Source organism: Pyrus communis, chromosome 8 (assembly GCF_041283825.1).
Source record: "Pyrus communis isolate YQ-2024b chromosome 8, ASM4128382v1, whole genome shotgun sequence".
NCBI lineage: Eukaryota > Viridiplantae > Streptophyta > Magnoliopsida > Rosales > Rosaceae > Pyrus > Pyrus communis.
Window position 1 is genome coordinate 4,563,427 of NC_142572.1, and position 19,675 is coordinate 4,583,101.

Sequence of the window (19,675 nt, forward strand, 5' to 3'; positions counted from 1 at the left end):
AATAAACATGCATGTGGCCTAATGTTCTAATGGACAGGGTGTTGGGTTTTCAACCATGTATTTCATATTCGAAACTCCCCTCTTCTTTAAATTATTATAATAGTTTCGAACTCTACTCCTTTTCCCAATAATAATAATAAAACTTTTCAAAATGAAAAAAAAGGGAAAATGTCTAAGTATCAAAAATTAATATAGGCAAGTGATTTCCATAAAAACGAAACCAAATCATTCAACTTAGTTGTGATGTGGATCAGTTCCATGTGATGCCTGTAGGATTGGTTTAGCCTATTGAGAAAGACAAGTCCATAGCTAATGGCAACTTAGTTGGATAGTGGGACATCATCGGTGCGGAGTCTCCCAATCGTTTTGAGTATTCACCATGTGTTTATACCCCAATTTACAAATTCCTGTCCAACAAATTATAAGTTATGATTGATCTAGCGGTCCAAATCAAGGTGAACAAGATATCACATAAAATCATATCTACGATTTGAGTGATCCAAAACATTTTTGGTGTTTATTTTTTTTCAACCGTTAAGCGTTTTGGTGTTCATGTGGACGCGAATTCTCTTAATAATTAAGTGTTCACCATGTGTTTGTAACTGAATTTACAAATTCTGGTTTAATTAATCATAAACTATAATCTAACTGTCCAAATTAAAGTGAAAAAGACATCACATAAAATTATACCTACAATTTAAGTGATTCAAAATATTTTGTGTTTTAACTTTTTCTAAATGATAAGTGCGTTTGGTGTTTATTTGGTCACTAATGCTATACCCAAAAAAACATATCCCTATAATCCTAAAACCATGAATTCACGTTATTTTGTGAACGGTTAATCGAAAATAATCAGCCACTCAGTACTACGGTCTGGTGATATTCTTTTTCACTTAAAAGTAAGAGATCTTAGGTTCAAATCTTGTGGATGACGATTTCAATGCTAAATTATGTTGCCCATTATGTGGCTTAGCTGAACTCCCCTTTTTTTAGTGTAAAAATATCGATGTACTAAAAAAAGTCGAAAATAATCAAATAGTCATAAGATATATTTTGTAATTGGATAGATGTAACATATATGCCTTTAGTTATAAATAGGGGTATTAATATGTAGGTCCAAAAAATTGACATACTATTGGCTTTAGTCCAAGTTTTTGAAATTTATGATTCAGGCCCATTAACTATTTTTAAAACCTATTTTACCCTTTGTTTTTAAATTTTGAATATTTAAACATCTGCAATCTACTAAATATTTAAAAAACCTTTCAATTCTTTACCTTCTAAGAAAATAAAAAAATATTTTTACCATATGTTAATTTGCAAAAATATACAACCTAACTAAAGCACTAGTACATAAACAAAGAAAATTTATCTAATCAAACCAACTGAAAGGTACAAATACAAAATTTACTTACTTATAAGCAAGATCCTAATAATATTTGGTACAATTTCATTTATATGTATAGTTGATACCCGTGTCATACTCAATTTTATAAATAGGACAACACCTCTGCCATAGTCTAAATTTTATAAATAGAACAATCCCCTAGCCATAATCTAAAACTTTATAATAGGACGATCCACTTTGGCTTACTCTTTAGACACCACAAAGAGGTGAACATGTTCAGAGAAGATTTTTTATGCCTACGCAATCTTTCATTTCAAGAAACAAATTTATAATCCTAAGGACCCGTGAGGTCTTTTTTAAATGAGTCTTAAGATTAATCTTATGGTAAATTAAGTTATCAATTTAAATAATTTTTGTTACATCGAAATACAATATTTTTGTAAAATGATTAAATTGAAAAATATTATCGCATGAAACCTTTCGTCTTATTTTCCTACCATCTCTCTCCTCCACATCCCCTTCTTCTCTCCAACTCTCTCTCTCTCTCTCTCTCTCTCTCTCTCTCTCTCTCTCTCTCTCTCTCTCTCTCTCTCTCTCTCTCTCTCTCTCTCTCTCTCTCCCTCCTTTTTTCCTTCACATTTTTTTTTGTTTTTTCTTTCGCGTATGGAAAAGGGAGAGGGCCATGTTTCAAAATCTTCATCGTTGTCGAAAAGTTTTATATAAAAAAGGGTTCACTCATTTAAGAAGAAAGAAATCCCAATTTTTTACACCACACAATCTCAATTTTTTTGGTGCTTTGTAACTAACTGGGTTAGAATTATTATTTATAAAAGATGGGATGGAATTGGATGTGTAAAGCTTATAGGGTTTTATACAATTGAATTTGTTTCGACATGACGCAAAACCTCTTCTCTTTTTTTTTTCTTTTTTTATTATTATTAGTTAGTATTTTATTTCCGTGTAACAAGGATTATTTAAGTTAATAACTTAATTTTCTATAAGATTAATTTGAGAGATCATATAAAAAAGGTCCTCACAGGTCCTCAAAATGAGGACCTTAGGAGAGCAGCTCTGTCCTAAAGAAACCTTTCATCTAAGGAAATTTTTTTCATTTTAAGAATATTCCTGAAACCAATAATGTCTCTAACTTGTACACCCACACAATTCCAAAATATCGTCTCGCATATGCAATGTGTGCTAAGTAAGTTGGTTAGGTGTAGAGCCGGTGTTGTTGCAATGTAAAAAATAAAACATTAACATGAAATTAAATATTTCTCTAAAGTTATTCAGGAAATGATTTATTCTTTAAAGTTGATGTCATGTCTTTCAACTTGCGAGTATGGAATAACTTATCAATATGGACACCTTGCTGCTAAAGCTTAGCCAAATTGTTTCGGAACATGTTTACAGCTTCTTGTATAGAAACTTTTGGCATTAAAGAGAGAATTACATACATACGCATGCACTAGCTATTGGACATTGACATGCTCCACTAATAATGTCGTTCTTTTTATGCATCCTACTATGTTACAGGTGCTGGGTCCTCTGTTCGTGAAGGATCCTTGTAGAAATTTGGAGCAAGGATAATGTTCCCCTGATTTATTTTGTTCCGAATCCACGACTTCAAAGTGTAGCAGATCTTGAGAATGTGAAGAGGTTTTAATAAAAAATACAAGGAAGTATGAAATTTTCCAATGTTCGACCGGGAAGAATATTTTAAATTTACTTATGTGAAGCTTGGAAGTGATGTTCGGTAGATATCTCGTCTTACTTTTCCTTCTACCTTGCACACCGTCGGTGCCTTTATTTCATAACCGCACCCAGACGTCAAAAATATTGAGTGAGATAAGCGCACTAGCATCTAGTCGCACCAAGTGTTTGACTACAGAGCGGAGCAAGCCCCTACCCGTCTACTCATAGAACCTGGGCCCGAGTCTACTAACGAGGATTATTGAACTTTCATGAGGATAACTAAATCAAAAAATAATTTTTTTAATTATCCCTCTACTTGGTAATAACCTCCTTCTAGTAATAAAATTAGTTTGGTCCCAATACTATTATCATATTGACACATGCCGACCCAGAATGTCCACTAGAATTTCAAATCGAGCTGTGCTGGCCGACACCTGAAAGGTGACGAAGCCATAAAGTGTAGTGATGTGGAAAATGTGAATAAATTTAAACCTAAAAGTACCATTGGAGGTAGTCTCTAATACCATATTTGCTAAGAATCCTCGTCGATACGAAGGTTCAGTTGTTAAGCCTAGAAGGGCGAAAAAACAAAGGTGAGTGGGCATTTGTTTTCAGATATATATATATATATATATATATATATATATATATATTTATATATTTTATAGTTTCCAAATGCTTTTGGATTGATTGATGCCTATTATGTCATGATTTAATAATATTATAAGAAATGTTGTACTATTGTGAAATGCTAAAATAATACTACGGGATGCGCATGTAAGTTTACTATGTTGATTAGAATTATTGAATCGTTATGGCATGATTGTATTTATGTAGTCTGTTCATCATTGCTGCACCCCGATGTTAGTACTAGCCCAGGGCCAGGGCCAATCTTTCACGTGTATGTTCACATCTACACCGCACGCTCACCTTGGATCCAAGTAGGTGCCAATCCTGTCGTACAGGTTGCAATAGGCAACTCTGACTCATATGTGACAGCGAATAGTGCCAGTCTTCACGTGATTGTAGCACTAGAGCACATATTATTGTTATACCCAGTCCTGTTCATGTCAGAATACCTTTGCATGAACTCGTGTGTCAACATGTGTCGATGAGCACCCAATATGATATGTTTGCTTAGGCAAGATTATGTGTTATTGGTTGTTATATGTTCATTTACGCAATGTTGCTACGTATGGCATTCTTGTGATTTTGCAGGCTATGGTAGGTATTTTCATACCATGCGTAGTATGTATATTTTGGAAACTATACTTATGTTATGGCCAGGAGTTATAACGCTTTCAAAAAGATTTTTATAAAACTTTATTGAATATTCCAGTAATATTCCTCTGGGGTTGAGTCAACGCGGGTCAATGGATCCAGGGTTTGGGTCACGGGCTGGGGTTTGGGTCTAGTGGATTTTTGGGGTCGATGGGTTGAGCTGAAGGTTCGTGGGTAGTTTAATAGGGCGAAGACCTGTGTCAGTAAGGCCTAACAGTCTGGGGTCTTAAGGGTTTAAACTAGGGCTTAGGTTGCCCAAATGGGCTAGGTTACTTGGGCTGGCTTTTGGCTCGTTTGTTAGATGGGTCATCAGAACCAAAGAGAAAGAAGACAGGTTTTCGGCCGGGAAAGGTTTAAACTAGGGCTTAGGCTGCCCAAATGGGCTAGGCTACTTGGGCTAGCTTTTGGCTTATTTGTTAGATGGGTCGCCGGAACCAAAGAAAGAGAAGCAGGTTTTCGGCCGGGAAATTCCGGAGCTCAAAACTTAACCAAAACATGTCATTCCATATACCAAAATGAAGCCCAGAAAATAAGGAATCAAACCATACCTTTGGTTTCCACAAACGTGGTCGGAGTTGGCCGGAAAATGGCTCAAAGCCATCGGATATTCGCTGGAAAATATGGAGAAAGCTCCCCAAGCAGTTTTCACGTTTAAACCTTCACCAAAAACTATTTTTAACAACCACTAAGCCTTCTAGACTACTAAGAAGGAAGATTGAAGAATGGTTTGACTTACCTTCGTTGAAGACGACGGTAACTCGTAGGGAAGATGCTTGCATAATGATGAGGAGAAGTAAGAGGTCCATTCCAAGTGGTAGGTGTTGGTGTGATCGTGGTGATGGCTACCTGTGTGTAAGTCTGTAAAGGTGTGTGTGTGTGTGTTTGGTGCTCGGGGGAAGAGGGAGGTTGCAGCGAGGGAGAGGGAGAGAGTTGTGAGGGGAGACCGAGAGAAAGAGAGAGAGAGAGAGAGAGGCAACCGGGAGAAGTGAGGGAGAGAGAGATGTTGGGCCCGGGGACAAAGAAATCAGGGGTGGGCCCCTTGGCACTCCCATTAAGACCCAAAAACAATTTTTAAAAGAAAAATATCCCACACTAAGTGAAATTACAAAAACGCCCTTTCGTTCTGTAAATTACGGAACGGGTTGTTACAATGTATTGTCTATATATCTAACTTGTGATTTCAATACAATTACACAATTTAATGTTAGCCTTATATGGTTATATAATTAAAACACAAACAAAGTAGTGGCAAACATGATTCCCGTGGTAACCATGGTAGTCTAGTTGAGCAAGGAAGATGAAGGCTGCGGTAACACCAAAGTTAATTATTCCTCCCTAAAATCATGTCAAAATTACTAGCAAATAAGATTTTTTTTTCTTAAATTTAAATTGTATGAAATTTGATAACAGTTTTTACGTGTTAAAAATAAATATTTTAGTTTATTTTTTAACATGGGTACATTATAGATGAAAATTTTGGTATATTTCATATATAACAAAGTGGTACATTTATATATATAATTGTACATTGTATATTTTACATAAAAAGTTGGTACGTTGCACATTTTACCTAAAAAAAGGGTATATTAGTACTTAAAAGAAATTGGTACATTTTATAATAAAAACCTGGTACATTGGTACATAATACATTCAATAAAAATTGGTACATTTTGTTGTGTATTTTTACATTGTACAATATATAATGGTACATTGTGCATATTAACAGAACATTTCCAATAAGATAATTAATAGTTACAATTTTTATTGCCATAACTATATATTGTGGAATATCAACCCAACCAATATAATTATAGATTTTACGGATAACCAATTTTTTATGTAATGCACAATGTACCAATGTACATTGCACAATGGACAAATACACAATACACAATATAATATATCTTCTTTTTTTGTATGAATGTACCAATGTACAATGTACCAAATTTTTTTATGTACAATGTACAATATACTAACTTTTTATGCAAATTGTACAATGTACAATTTTTTAGTATAAAATGTACCAATTTTTTATGTATCATACTACGTAAAATGTACCAATTTTTAATGTGAAAATGTACCAATTTTTTAATGTAAAATGTACCCATTGATTTAATGCGGAACCACCACTTTTTTTATATTTTTTAATCTATAATTTACTCATATTCAAAAATAAAAATAAACTTTCAACACTGGCATTGGATTTGTCTTGTTAGATTATGCTACAGATAGAATATAGTTGTACTTCTACCACCAGTGCTTACGATATATGAACACGATAGTTGAAGATGGTTCCAGTGACAAGCCAACTCGCTATGCTAGTAGGAGTAGTTGGGGGTATTCCTGCATAACCATAAGTAATGACCAGGATATTTATCAATGAAATCCACTTCTTTTCTAGAAATCTTTTGGTCAATATCCAAATGGGAACTAGCAAAATAGTCCAACAAGAAATAACCATATCAAGTTTCGGTACAATCCTTAAGATCCAAATAGTCCCCTTGTTTCAACAAGGCCCCATAATACAGAAACACTAAAGTTGAATTTGTGTTTCAGGCAAGTCCATGGGCTATTAGGATGATGCCCTCCATCATCTACCACGGAATTGCAAGGTTGACAGGACCAGCAACCAAACTTCCCACAAGCTGGAAAATTCAGCATGCATTAGTTTAGTTTTACTACACTGTAAAAATATCTTGTTTAACAAAATAACATAATATGTGAACCAACCTGAGCTATGAACATGGAGCGAGGTGGAATCTTCATGTAGTGGCCAAGTTTAAGGTTAGCTAAGAAAGAAAGAGCTTAGACAGTGGTGATTGGTCCATGGAATTTGAAAACTATGTTTGCAATGGGTTTTCCTGGTAGCATATACCTCATAATGAATTGAAATATGATGTCAAATCCAGGTTGCTGCATAGAAAAAAGCCATAAGAATTTGAAACATGATGTAAAATTAATTTAGATGTACGAATGTCAAAATGCAGGAGGAGGATTTTCTCCCCTCCTAATCCCTCTCTCCTTCCTTCCCCTCCTACTTGAACGGTTACGATTAAACCACGTCAACATCTTATACTAATTTTTATAGAGACAATAAGACAAATGGCAAAGTGTGAAAGGATGGGAGGGAAGGGGATGGAAATAGGAAGGGAGAGAATCCTACTCCCACAACACATGATATTGTTTTGCAAATAAATTTTTGTGCACCCTCATAAGTACTAAATCAAGATGAAGAAAGAACAATTGAGAAGATAGAAAACTACATACTTGGTTGATGGTTGGTAGAATGACACCAATTGGGAGGTGATAATGAAGGACAAGGCAAAGCCTAATAGCATCCCCCACTGAGGCAACTACAGAGCGTCTTTCGATATAAAAGCTGTTAATAAAAACAGTGCAACATTCATTATAAACACAATGAGGAACCACCACTGAGTCATTTTTTGGTAACGTTTCATAGTTTTTCATGGATATCCATTTTCACATTGTTCATCGTCGATCTGGTTCGCGCTAACACAGCACTAGGAAAAGAAAATCAATGATCACTTTGTCAATATGTAACTCACTCCTAGTTTTCAATTTGTAAGTTCAAATTTTAAGTGTCATTGCTATGTAAAATTAAAAGTACGTACTTGTCATGAAATAGTGCCACGTGACTAAGGGTTGATGTGAACCTTGCAAATCCTATTCCGAGGGATAAAGCGAAAAAGGTAGACCTAGCATTCATGTCGTATTTCTTGTTTTTGTGTCATACCCGATAGCTTAACGGGTTGTGTTGTGTAATATCCGTTAAAGTAAACGGGTAATATGACCCAACCCATTACCCGTTAAGAAAAATATATTTTAAATCAATAAAAATGAAAACAAAAAACATAATTTGACCCAAAAAAATGTAAAACATAATACTAAATTAGTATATACATACCAAATTTCGGAGTTGACCCCTTCATGAAAGTTGTAAAGCTTTTCATTATGAGTGATTACATTTTTCACACTTCTACAATAATTATTATTAATTTTATTAATTTTGAACTCAAATAAAAAACATTGTTCAATAGATTTGGAGGGTTTTAAAAATTTAAACGACCATGTAACCATTGTCTAAGTGTTGAGGATGCAATTATGAACATTTATTATGCTTTCACATCTTTCAGACTTATAAATTAATGATTATAAATTTTGTTTATTTTGAACTCCCTTAAAAATATTATTCATAAGAGTTTTTATGGTTTTAAAAATTCAAATGATCATATACCCATCCTCAAAGAGTAGAGGATGCGACTACGAGTGATTGCAAATTTTTTTCATATTTTTCGTACATGTAAATTAATTACTATAATTTTTTTTAATGTGTTTGGGATTTTTAAATTTCTTGATATTTTTATTTTTAATGTGTTTTATGATTTTTAATCTTAACCTTTGACTGTAATATACTAGAAAAATAAATAAATAAATAAAATTTAAATTTTAAATTTATATAGAATAATAATTAATAAACAATATATACATATTCATTATATCTATTGTATTTTATAGTAAGTTTTTTTTAGTATTTTAAAAAATTAATGTGACATCCCGTCCCGGAGATATCGAAACGCACGTGTGAAATTACCTTATTGCCCCTAGTTCATTTTCGTCACGTGTGTTGGTTGTTTTGTGTGTTGTGGCAGGTGTTGGGCCACACACACACACCTGCACACTCTCTGTCCTCCCCTTTCCCTCTGTCTTTCTCTCCCGTGTCTCTCTCTCCCCCGAGCTCCCATTTCCACTGTAAACGTACGGACACACACCAAGGACCATTATACCGTAGCAGATCGAGGAAACCAAGGGTGCAGTCGTGATCGTGAGGTCGAGGGGAGCACGAATATATCATTTCAGGTAGGAACCTCGACGTTTTCACGTCGAATTCACAAGCTCCGATTTGTGTACTGTTCATGCAAAATTTATACATTGAGTTTTTGAGATTTCTAAGCTCGTAGGTAGCTTGGTGGTGTCACGAGGAGCCCATGAGTGTTTCGTTGGAAGTGTTTTGACGTCGGGAAGGCTTGGTTCGAAGTTGGCCGAGTTTTGAGTTTTGAGACAGGTATGATCGCGTGGTTTTTAGCTTTTAAAAGTTGTATAATGTGATTCTACTAGTTTAGGGCTTTCTTTTGGTCCAAGAATCATAGAAAATGGTTGAGAAACGAAGGAGAATAGTGAGTTTAAACCTTTCCCAGTTTTCCGGTGACCGGAGTCCGGCGAGGGTAGGCCGGAGAAGAAACTAGAATATTCCGTTAAGTTTAACGGAATATTCCTAACGGCAGTAACGGTATCCGGTTAAGTTTAACGGAATATTCCTGACGGCGTCAACTGACGCCGTCAGTGTGCAGGGCACGTGGCCGCGCATGGGGGCGCGTAGGTCCGTGCCTATTTTGGCGCGTGGGGGCGCGTGAGGGGTCCAAAAATTATTTTAAAAATATGGTTGTGATCCTGAGGTTGTGTAGAGCACGTTGGTATATTCATTTGTCCATTTTGAGCAATGTATGAGAAGTTATTACGAGAAGTTGGTAATGTGCTTTAAAGTTAACGTTTTTATAGCTATTTCGCATATAGGTGACACGTACCCCGAGGACGAGCGTGCACACGCGAGGCAGGGGGCTACGACCCTTCTACATACCAGTGAGTGGGCTTTTGTTTTCCGTATATACCTATATACAATTATATTCCCAGAAATTGATTTAAAAAGGGTTAATTATGTTATGCCATGCACCATTTATTTTCGTTTATGCATAATCACATGCATTAGTAGTGGCATACGTATACATATGCATATTGGGTGCTGTGGACGCACAGGTAAGTGCCAGGTAAGCGTTATTCACGTTTATGTTTCAGTAGTGGTTAGAGATGCTTAGAGAGCTCATAACCTGCACCCCCGGTGTTAGTGCTCCCGCCCAGAGTAGGGCACAGTCCTTCACGTGATGTTCACCTCCCGCACCACACGCTCAGCTTGGATCCAAGTTAGGTGCATAGGCCTGTCGTACAGACCACATTAGGTGGTTCCGACTCGTAGGTGACCCGCGATTATTCGCACAGTCTTCACGTGATCGTAGCACTAGAGCGTATATATATATATATATATATATTACACCCAGGCCTGTCGTACAGACCACTTTAGGTGGTTCCGACTCGTGGGCAGGTTCAGTTATTGAGTTTGAGATTTGAGCTCTATATGCAGCCGTACAGGTCACGTTAGGTGACTCCGGCTGCCAGATGTTATGCTATTGATATGATTCATACCTGAGCACATACATTTCATTATGAGGCTTTGACATGGCATATATTGAGCATGATTGACATACCCTTGAGCATGTTTGGCATATTTATACATACGTATATATGTTTATTTTTTTTCTGGGAAGTATACAGGTTTTACGGCGAGGGGTTAGAATGTATTTTGCTAAATGGTTTTCAAAGAGCTTTGTTTTTGCCCACTCACGCTTTTGTTTTGCGCCCCTCCAGGTTCTAGTTGCTTAGCCGTTGCGGTGGTTTCCCATGAGGGCTTTCCGGCGTTTCTGATAGACCCTCCCCATTGTAGGGTCGCCTTCGGGCGTACTACTATTATCGTTTTCGTTTGGGCTGCTATAGACCTGCTCTGAAATTGTATCTCACTTACTAGCACTTGTTTTAGTACTTTGTATGCTAGTTTTTAATTATTCATACCTTTTTATTATTACTTTATTAGCTTCCGCACGTGCACATGGCTACGTCACCTTCGTGTAACGGCCAGCACGCTCCGATCTCGGTCGGGGTGTGTCAATTAAGATCATCAAAATAACTTTTTTCTTATCGTGTATAAAACTGGGTAATTTCTTTTATTTTTTAAAAATAAATATATTTATTTTATTCTTAAATATGGGTACGTTATAGATTAAAAAGGGGAAGAAATTTAAAATTAAAAAAAATGTATACATTGCACATAAAAAATATTGCACGTAAAAAATTTGGTACATTTTATATATATCGAAGTTGTACATTTCATATAAACAAAATTGTACATTGCATGTTTTACATAAAAAGTTGTTACATTTTACATTTTATATAAAAAAATTTGGTACATTGTATTGTGTAGTCGTACCATTGTACTTTATACATTGTGACATCCCACATCGCCCAGGGGAATGATCCTTAAATGTATATTCTTATCCCTACCTAGCACGAGGCCTTTTGGGAGCTCACTGGCTTCGGGTTCCATAGGAACTCCGAAGTTAAGCGAGAAGGGGGCTAGAGCAATCCCATGATGGGTGACCCACTGGGAAGTTGCTCGTGAGTTCCCAAAAACAAAACCGTGAGGGAATGGTAAGCCCAAAGCGGACAATATCGTGCTACGGTGGTGGAGCGGGCCTGGGAAGTGGTCCCCCCCTGGCCGGGATGTGACATACATTGTATAATGATAGATTGTGCATATTAGTAGAACATTTCCAACAAGATAATTATTAGTTACAATTTTAATGGCTATAGTTATATTTTGTGGAATATCAACTCTACGAATATATTTATATGTCTTATGGATAACCAATTTTTTATGTAAATGTACAATGTATCAATGTACAATTCACATTGCACAAATACACAATATACAATATAATGTACCATTGTTTTGTGAATGTACCAATGTTTTTGTGAATGTACCAATGTACAATGTACCAATTTTTTTTGTAAAATGTATCAATGTTCCAATTTTTTACGTAAAATGTACAGTACCATTTTTTTTTTTTAATGTAAAATGTACAATGTACCAACTTTTTATGCAAATTGTACAATGTACAATATTTTTATGTAAAATATACCATGTTTTTATGTACCGTGTTGTTATAGGTAAATCTACCTATTTTTTTTATGTGAAAATGTACCAATTTTTTTTATGTAAAATGTACCTTTTTTTTAATGAGAATCCACAACTTTTTTTATCCATAATATATCCATAAAAATAAAAGATTTTATTTATATAAAAAAAATTAAAAAAAAAAACCCAGAAACCACCACTTTTTGATAACGTTTAATTAGTTTTTCAATGGATATCCACTTTCACTTTCTTTATTGTCGGTCTGCTTCGCACTAACAAAGCACTAGGACAATAAAATCAATGTCACTTTGTCAGCATGTATGAACATTTACTCCTAGTTTCAATTTGTAAGTTCAAATTTTAAGTGCCATTGCTACATAAAATTGAAAGTACATACCCGCAATGAAATAGTGCCATATGACTAAGGGTTGCTATGAATCTTTCAAATCATATTCCCAGGGATAAAGCGTAAAGAGGGCTAAGATAGAGTTTTTCATAACTATTGTAGGCTTCAATGTTAAGGTCATGTTGGGGTGTCAAGACTCGTTCAATATCATATTTTTGTCCGCTGGAGGTGAAAATATCGTTGGAAAATATGGGGAATTTTCTAGCATTGAAAGTGTTAAACCTCCATTAACAAATAGGGACAATGACATAGATGAACATAACAAATCTGATGCCAGTGTTGAGAACGGAAGGCCTAGGTGCAATGAGCTGAAATCCCAGCCCAGTTAAACGAGAAGGTGCCAACTCCAGTCCATGATATCCTGAGCCGATTTGTTGATCAGTGACACTATGCGGCCAAGCCCAACAGACCCAGAAGAAGAATGTCAATATTGGGAACAGATAGCTAGGAGAAGTGCATAATATATATAGGTGAAGCTCACTGCCAAGGCCATGAGAAAAAACTTCATTTGTGTAAAGTCATCTCCAATAGAGAGGGTTGAAGGTCCAAAAGCCAAAAAATGGCCTGCTTTGTCAAAAAATTCATCTTCAACCGATGACTAAGCTATAATTCTATAGAGCCCACATGCCATTATTTGGCCAAAGGGGCGCTAGACTAGCCAAATGTAGCCCCCTTCTTAGCCTTTTTTTTTTTTTGGGCCTAGCTTCTCAGTTGCAATGATTGATTCAAATCTAATGGCTACATTTGAAAACATCCAAATGTAGTTTAACCAAAATAACCAATAAATTTAAGGGAACTTTAACGAAAAGCTTCAGATACTGTTCACTTTAATGAAAAACCACATTTTTATACTAAAAACTCAATCCTGGTACTATTCACTTTACCCTTTATTTCGTCCTTATCGTTAAAACTCAATTTTTAAGCTCTTTTCATTAGTTTTCCTTAAATTTAAAGTATAAACTTAAAATTAATGAGTATGATTTAACATTGTTTATTTGAAAATAATTTTTTGTAGGGCTCTAATTCTGGACGTGACTATTTAGCCCTTTCGATGACAGATGACCTAAATTTTTTGGATCTAGATGCTCTAGTTAAGTGGCGTAGTATTCAATATTCTAGAACCGTTGTACGCATCACCCCATATATACACCTCTATCAGAGACGTGGTTAATGAACATTGTACAAATAGCACTATTCTACTTTTATATACTTGCCGTAACGTGGGAAATATATAAGGCCAGGATGGTGGGATACCGATCCCAGCTGGATTCTACAACAACTGCCACTATGAGTGGCAGCATAAAGTTGAAGCCGATCCAGTTGTTGACCGTCTTGGCAGCAGCAGAATAAATTGTCATCTGCATAACCATCGTTAAGTTGATGATTGATGAATCATGGCCGGGGCATATGTGACGATAAATTCATTGAAAACTTTAATAAGTCTTACTCTAACCTAGTGTGATCATCATAACTAACTATTTTTGTCATCTCCAATTACACAAAACTTAATTTTGGTCGATTAAAGCCCCACAAAATGGTCATATAATGCCCGACAAATAATAGGTTTGCACTTTGCATTGATCTTCACAAGTCCATATTCCCGACGAAAACAAAAAGACGACTAAACCCACAACTTATCTCCTCTTTAATAACATATTAAACGAAGAAATGCAAATTTAAGATGTAAAAGTTATATTTACATCTTTGTTTTTTCTAGTCGAAGCATTATATTTATATCTTATTTATATTTCCTCAAAAATGTAATTAAATGGGAGGTTTATTCAAACGGAGGAAATGTAAACTTTGGGGTTCAGTTATATGTTTCTATTTCTCTCTTTAACTGAATGGACTCACTTGAAGATGTAAATTTGTAGTTTTATAACATTTCCGGCAAAAATGAGTATATTTATCATGTTTTGGTTCAAGACAAACTTGTAAGTTAATATGTATAATCCTGCTCTTATACGCATAATAACATACAAACTTGTCATTAAAGAATAAGCTTTAATGCTGCGTTCTGTGTATATATCACCCGGCTTGATAAAGAGTACGTACGTAGGTTATACTATTTTTCTACAACAAAAAACTCTCGTCAATTAGACCAAAAGAAAGTAATGCCATGTCCACGTTGCTTTTGAAGTATTGTTGTAATCAATCTGTGGACTGTATGGTGCTCCTTTCCCAAAGTTGGTCTCCAAAACCTTTTGTCATAGGTTCCCGACATATTTCCAACTTGGATGTTCCATCCACTGATCGGCACCAGTCATAATTTAGCTGCAACAAACATTTTTTTGTTTTTCTTTCTGTTACAACGAGATAATGTTGAGAAGATGTGATCAGGGCTAAAGCGCTTGTCTAGCTCAAAAACGATAGTCTAATTAATATATCTTAAACTATAGAAGAGAAATTCAAACTTGAGTGCATAAGAATGACATGTAACGTAATGCTCTACCTAAAGTTATAAAAGACGATAGGCGCTAGTCTGGTGGTAAGTTGAGGTCTAGCGCCTATGCGGTTAGGCAAAGCCTAGGTGGGGGCCTAAGCAGACTAGGCAGATTTAAGTAAGTTTATTAGATATTTTATAAATAAGTGTCTATTTATGCTTACAAAAATACATAATTGTGGTGTGATACATAAATTAGAAAATAAAATGATATATAAATTAAAGGAATATAACATATTTAAAATATGGGGAACAAGCATATAATGAACATTCATCTAAGTATTCAACAATCCTCTTAAATTTTATTGAACAAAAATAAAATCCAAAATAAAAATTATCCATTTTCTGCCTAAATGAAAGTCCCAACCTAAACGGGTGCCTGGTGGGCTAAGCGAGAGCCTAGGCAAGCTAGTAGATGCCTAAGGAGGTCTCGGCACCTTTTCTTAATTTTCAAACGTTTAGAAATTAATTGGACGGTGACCACCATCTAGGCACTAGGCGGGGAGTTTTAGAACAGCGGCTCTAACCCTGGCTAACCCAAATTGTCATTTCCTTAGTTTATGTTCATTCTTTCTCAATCATGTCCTTACACGTTACAAACCCATAGGAATATGATGTAAATCAATGATTATACAAACAAGAAAGATAGTAGACAATGGGTGACTTCATCACCAGATCTCAATGACAACATGCCTTGCAATTTAATCTTCCTGGTGGCATTAAATCAATGGTTTCTTGTACCGCCACCTTGGCATTCCCGTTCCATACTAATAATAACATAAAGAAAATGAGATCTTTTAACTACAATCTGTGAACAATTCACAGGGTGGAAGGCCATTGCTCAAGAAAAACACACCTTTTCAAACACCAAGAATATAAAGCAGCATTCTATTTACACATTCATTCTGTACATGGATTCTCTCACTTCATCGGGTTTTAATCATTATTAGATTGAAGGAACGAAATATGAAACGAGAACGAAGAGTTGCAGCGAGATTTTCACAGGCTATATGTAAACGACACCCAAACTACCATCTCGATCCAGCCGGTATATGTCAAGTGGTTATCTTTGCTCACTGAAAATTACCAGGGAGGTTAGTTTCAATTCCCCAGCTTAAAAACAGTTGAGGTAAAGATATTGAAGGTGTCAGCTTGTCAGCAGGATCAAAATGCTTTACAGAGGTTGTTAGCTTTCATGTTAGATGAACACTGCTGCTTGATTGGACGACCTGTTGGACCGCATACCCTGCTCCGTTTAGGTTCAGAAATTCTCACATGTGAAACTGCAGTGGCAAGTGCATCCACTAAACCAGAATCGTCATCATCTTCTGACTTGCAGCTATCAGAAGACGAAAGGAGACCTGAAGTTTCACTGAGAGAGCCATCTTCTGACTGGTTTAGACACGCCTTAAGTCTAGGTGGAATGACAAGCTGGCGAGATGGTTCTCCTGCTTGGTTCTTCAATCTTGATTTAATGGGTAGTGCCTTGAGTGTTCGCTCAGTATAAAACAATATCCATGGATGCCCTGTAAAAAAGCCAAATATACGTCATTTCGTTGCACCTATAAAACCTGCAAAAGAAACCCATAACTTAAAATCACCAGAAAAAACAAAACTGTATGCGCACACTGTCGCGATGACAAAGTATAGACATCTTGAGTAATCAGGGATGGCTTAACACTTCAGGGTTTAGTCCCTTAACTCGTACTGATAAGAATTTTAGTCCACGAGAAAATGTGAAAAAAGCTGCCGAATTGAAGTATTTAAACAAAATGAACAATGAATACTTTGCAAGTGAGAAGAAATAGGCACAATCAATATAGTAATAACAAGTAATATAATGATTTCTAACTATATTTATAATGAAAAATTGCCATAAACTATTTCATTTCAGTCTGCTAGGGTCATTCCTTCAAAACTCCAAAAGTACTACTGTAACTGATCAACCAGCACGTGTGGGATTGTGAAAAATAGAGGTGGGAAAGAAAGGCATCATAAGATATTTCAAAAATAATGCATGTCTGAGCACAAGCATCATATAGAAGACGATGTTGACAAGTTATAAAAGTAAACATCAATCGACATGCTAATTAGTTGTACTTTCTCTCCAACACCAAAAGAGATCACATATAAGCAACTCCCCGAGAATGAAGATGATACTTTTTACAAACATGTGAAGGGGGTTGCATACACCTAATAAAAGAGGTTGCACATTGTTAACAGTTCTCCTATTAGGCAGGACCAGAAACTTACTTAGTACTTCATCTGCTGTTATCCGTACAGAAACATCCCTTGTCAGCATTCTCCCAATAAGATCCCGCGCAGGTTTCGAAATTGACTCCCATATCCCTGAATGGAAATCAAGTTTCACGTTTTTTATTGCCTCAAAAACTGCTTCCAAGGAGTCTCCTTGAAATGGAAGAACACCAACCAAGAGTGCATGTAGGAGAACACCAGCGCTCCAGATATCCACCTTCTCAGTATACTTTCCTAGCAAAACTTCTGGTGCAACATAAGCTGGACTGCCAGCCAAACCAGTCAGATTTTGACCTGCAGAAAGCATGAGAAACCATTTTGATTAACTAATCTATATACAAAACAGAAGATAAGAACCTGTATATGAGCACTAAAAGTCTCACAGAACTTCTTTGTCTAACATGATACAGTCATATGGCCAGCTCAAGCACAGTTACGGATCTTGCATAGATACTTAATATAAAGGTTGAAGTTTAGTTTATCCTCGGGAAGGATACATATGCTGATTTAATATCTCATTATTGAGTCATGTTAAATGTAACTGGAAGCTACTCTTCCTTGGAGATCATACTGCTATTGAGCAGGATCCCTGACTAATCTGTCCTTACACCCTTACAATCTGTGTTCATGATAGTTGTTGATGCTACGATGCACTTAAAACATTTTATAGAAACATGATGCTCTACAATCAGTAAACAGGAAAGAAAAACAAAAACATGTAGTAACAGCATGGATAAAATCCTTGAAAGTTGGGGTAAGGTATTCACCGTTTGATATTCTCATGGCCAGCCCAAAATCTGCGAGCTTTAACTTTCCTGCTTTTGTGAGAAGTATGTTCTCAGGCTTTATGTCTCTGTGTACAACCCCCATATCATGACAATACTTGATAACCAGCATCACTTCCTTGAATATATTAGCAGCCCGTTGCTCCGAATACTGAACCTCCTGAATCATTTGATCAATTAGGCGCCCTCCAGAGCACAGCTCCATCACAAGATGAAAACAATTCGACTCCTCATACACAGCCTGCAATGTCACAACCCCTGGATGACCAGACAAATGCTGCATTATCTCCACTTCCCTGTGAACAGTCTCCTCTCCTTTCTTCAGAGTCTTACATGCATACTCTGAGCCACTAACCCGGGACTGACACAACCAAACTGACCCAAACTTTCCATGCCCAAGTGTTTCACCCGAAGCATAATCTTCTTCAATCTTATTCTTCCTACCCATCTGGGTGGCAACATCTATACAACCTATCTTCCTCTTGATACCTCTTCCGGGTGCAACCAAAGACGAAGTCCCACATGGTGGAGCAGTGGCAATTCCAGCAAGCCTACTTGTATGCGAAACCACAGGTTCAGTGCTCGTATCATCTTCTTTGCACCGCTTCTTCAACCTTGTAAAATCCTCTAGCGAATAATGCGATTTAAGGGCCGATGATCTTGAATTGCACGCCTTTGATGTCTCATCTTCCGCCTTTGATGCGACATCTTCTGGAAGATCTGGGCACGGGTCCTCACCGCCTTTCCTCTTCTTCCTCATCATTCAGAGTAACCAACCACTTTAATCCAGAAGCACACTATCAGTACATTGAAATGGCAATTCACACTTTAGGTTTTGTTCCTTCAGAATCAAAATTCCATTTTTTTTCCTCAATACAAAATTCAGTGCAATCAACTAAATTACAAAATTTTTGGCTACCCAGAAAAGAAATCCAACAGCTAAAGAATTCCACTATCTTAGCACCAAATTTCGAGTAAAATCAGATGAAAAACTCACTAAACTCCGCGACTACATCATACCCAGTAAATCCAACAAATAAACCTCATTCACGAAGCAAAAAAAAAAAAAAAAAACTCCGAGCAAATAAACCAAAACCCGAACCCACGATTTTCATCAAATGACCAACAAATCGAAAAAAAAAATTAACCACAGGGAAAAGAACGAAGCTTTGAGTTAACTCACCCAATATCCCTCACATTTCAGAGCTGTACAGCGAGATCGGAACGAAACCAACAAATCGGAGACAGCCAGCGGCGTTCGCCAACGAGTAGCAGCGAACCCCCGCGAATGCAAATGGAGAACTCGATCGAACCAGAAACCCTAGAAATCCCCGATTGCAAAATTTGATGAGGGAAAATTCCCAATTGTTTTATTTATTACGGTAACAAAATAAGAAGAAGAGAGAAGATTGATTTGTGTTTTATTTTACAATTATTGACGTCGAAAGGTTTGGTCGGGGTTTTAGTGTTTTGCGCCCTTTCACCTGCCGACGTGTCCTCTTTCTTTCTTTCTTTTTTTCTTTTTTTATCAACACGTGTCCTCTTTCTATACGACTGATTTCGGAACCCGAAACGGAGTTGGACGCTGGGAAATCAGGCGGTGGAACTTTGGTGCCACCGTGTGTCTTTGACGACACTTTGG

At 36.3% G+C, this 19,675-nt stretch overlaps 1 protein-coding gene and 1 pseudogene across 2 annotated transcripts; both read right to left on the reverse strand.

Annotated features, from left to right (window-relative positions):
- Positions 1-6,538: 6,538 nt before the first annotated feature.
- On the reverse strand, positions 6,539-13,919 carry LOC137717149 (oligopeptide transporter 3-like; annotated as a pseudogene).
- A 1,910-nt stretch (positions 13,920-15,829) lies between these two features.
- On the reverse strand, positions 15,830-19,470 carry LOC137717703 (serine/threonine-protein kinase PEPKR2). Of its 2 annotated transcripts, none has more exons than XM_068457152.2 (4): positions 19,217-19,470; positions 18,016-18,812; positions 17,246-17,542; positions 15,830-16,518 (listed from the first exon to the last, which is right to left on the reverse strand). In XM_068457152.2, the coding sequence occupies exons 2-4, from the start codon at positions 18,794-18,796 to the stop codon at positions 16,157-16,159; spliced, it is 1,440 nt and encodes a 479-aa protein (XP_068313253.2). In that variant the 5' UTR covers positions 18,797-18,812; positions 19,217-19,470; the 3' UTR covers positions 15,830-16,156. The 2 variants fall into 2 exon arrangements, with proteins under 2 accessions (XP_068313253.2, XP_068313254.2); XM_068457153.2 differs by having other exon boundaries at positions 18,016-18,830.
- Between the last annotated feature and the right edge of the window lie 205 nt (positions 19,471-19,675).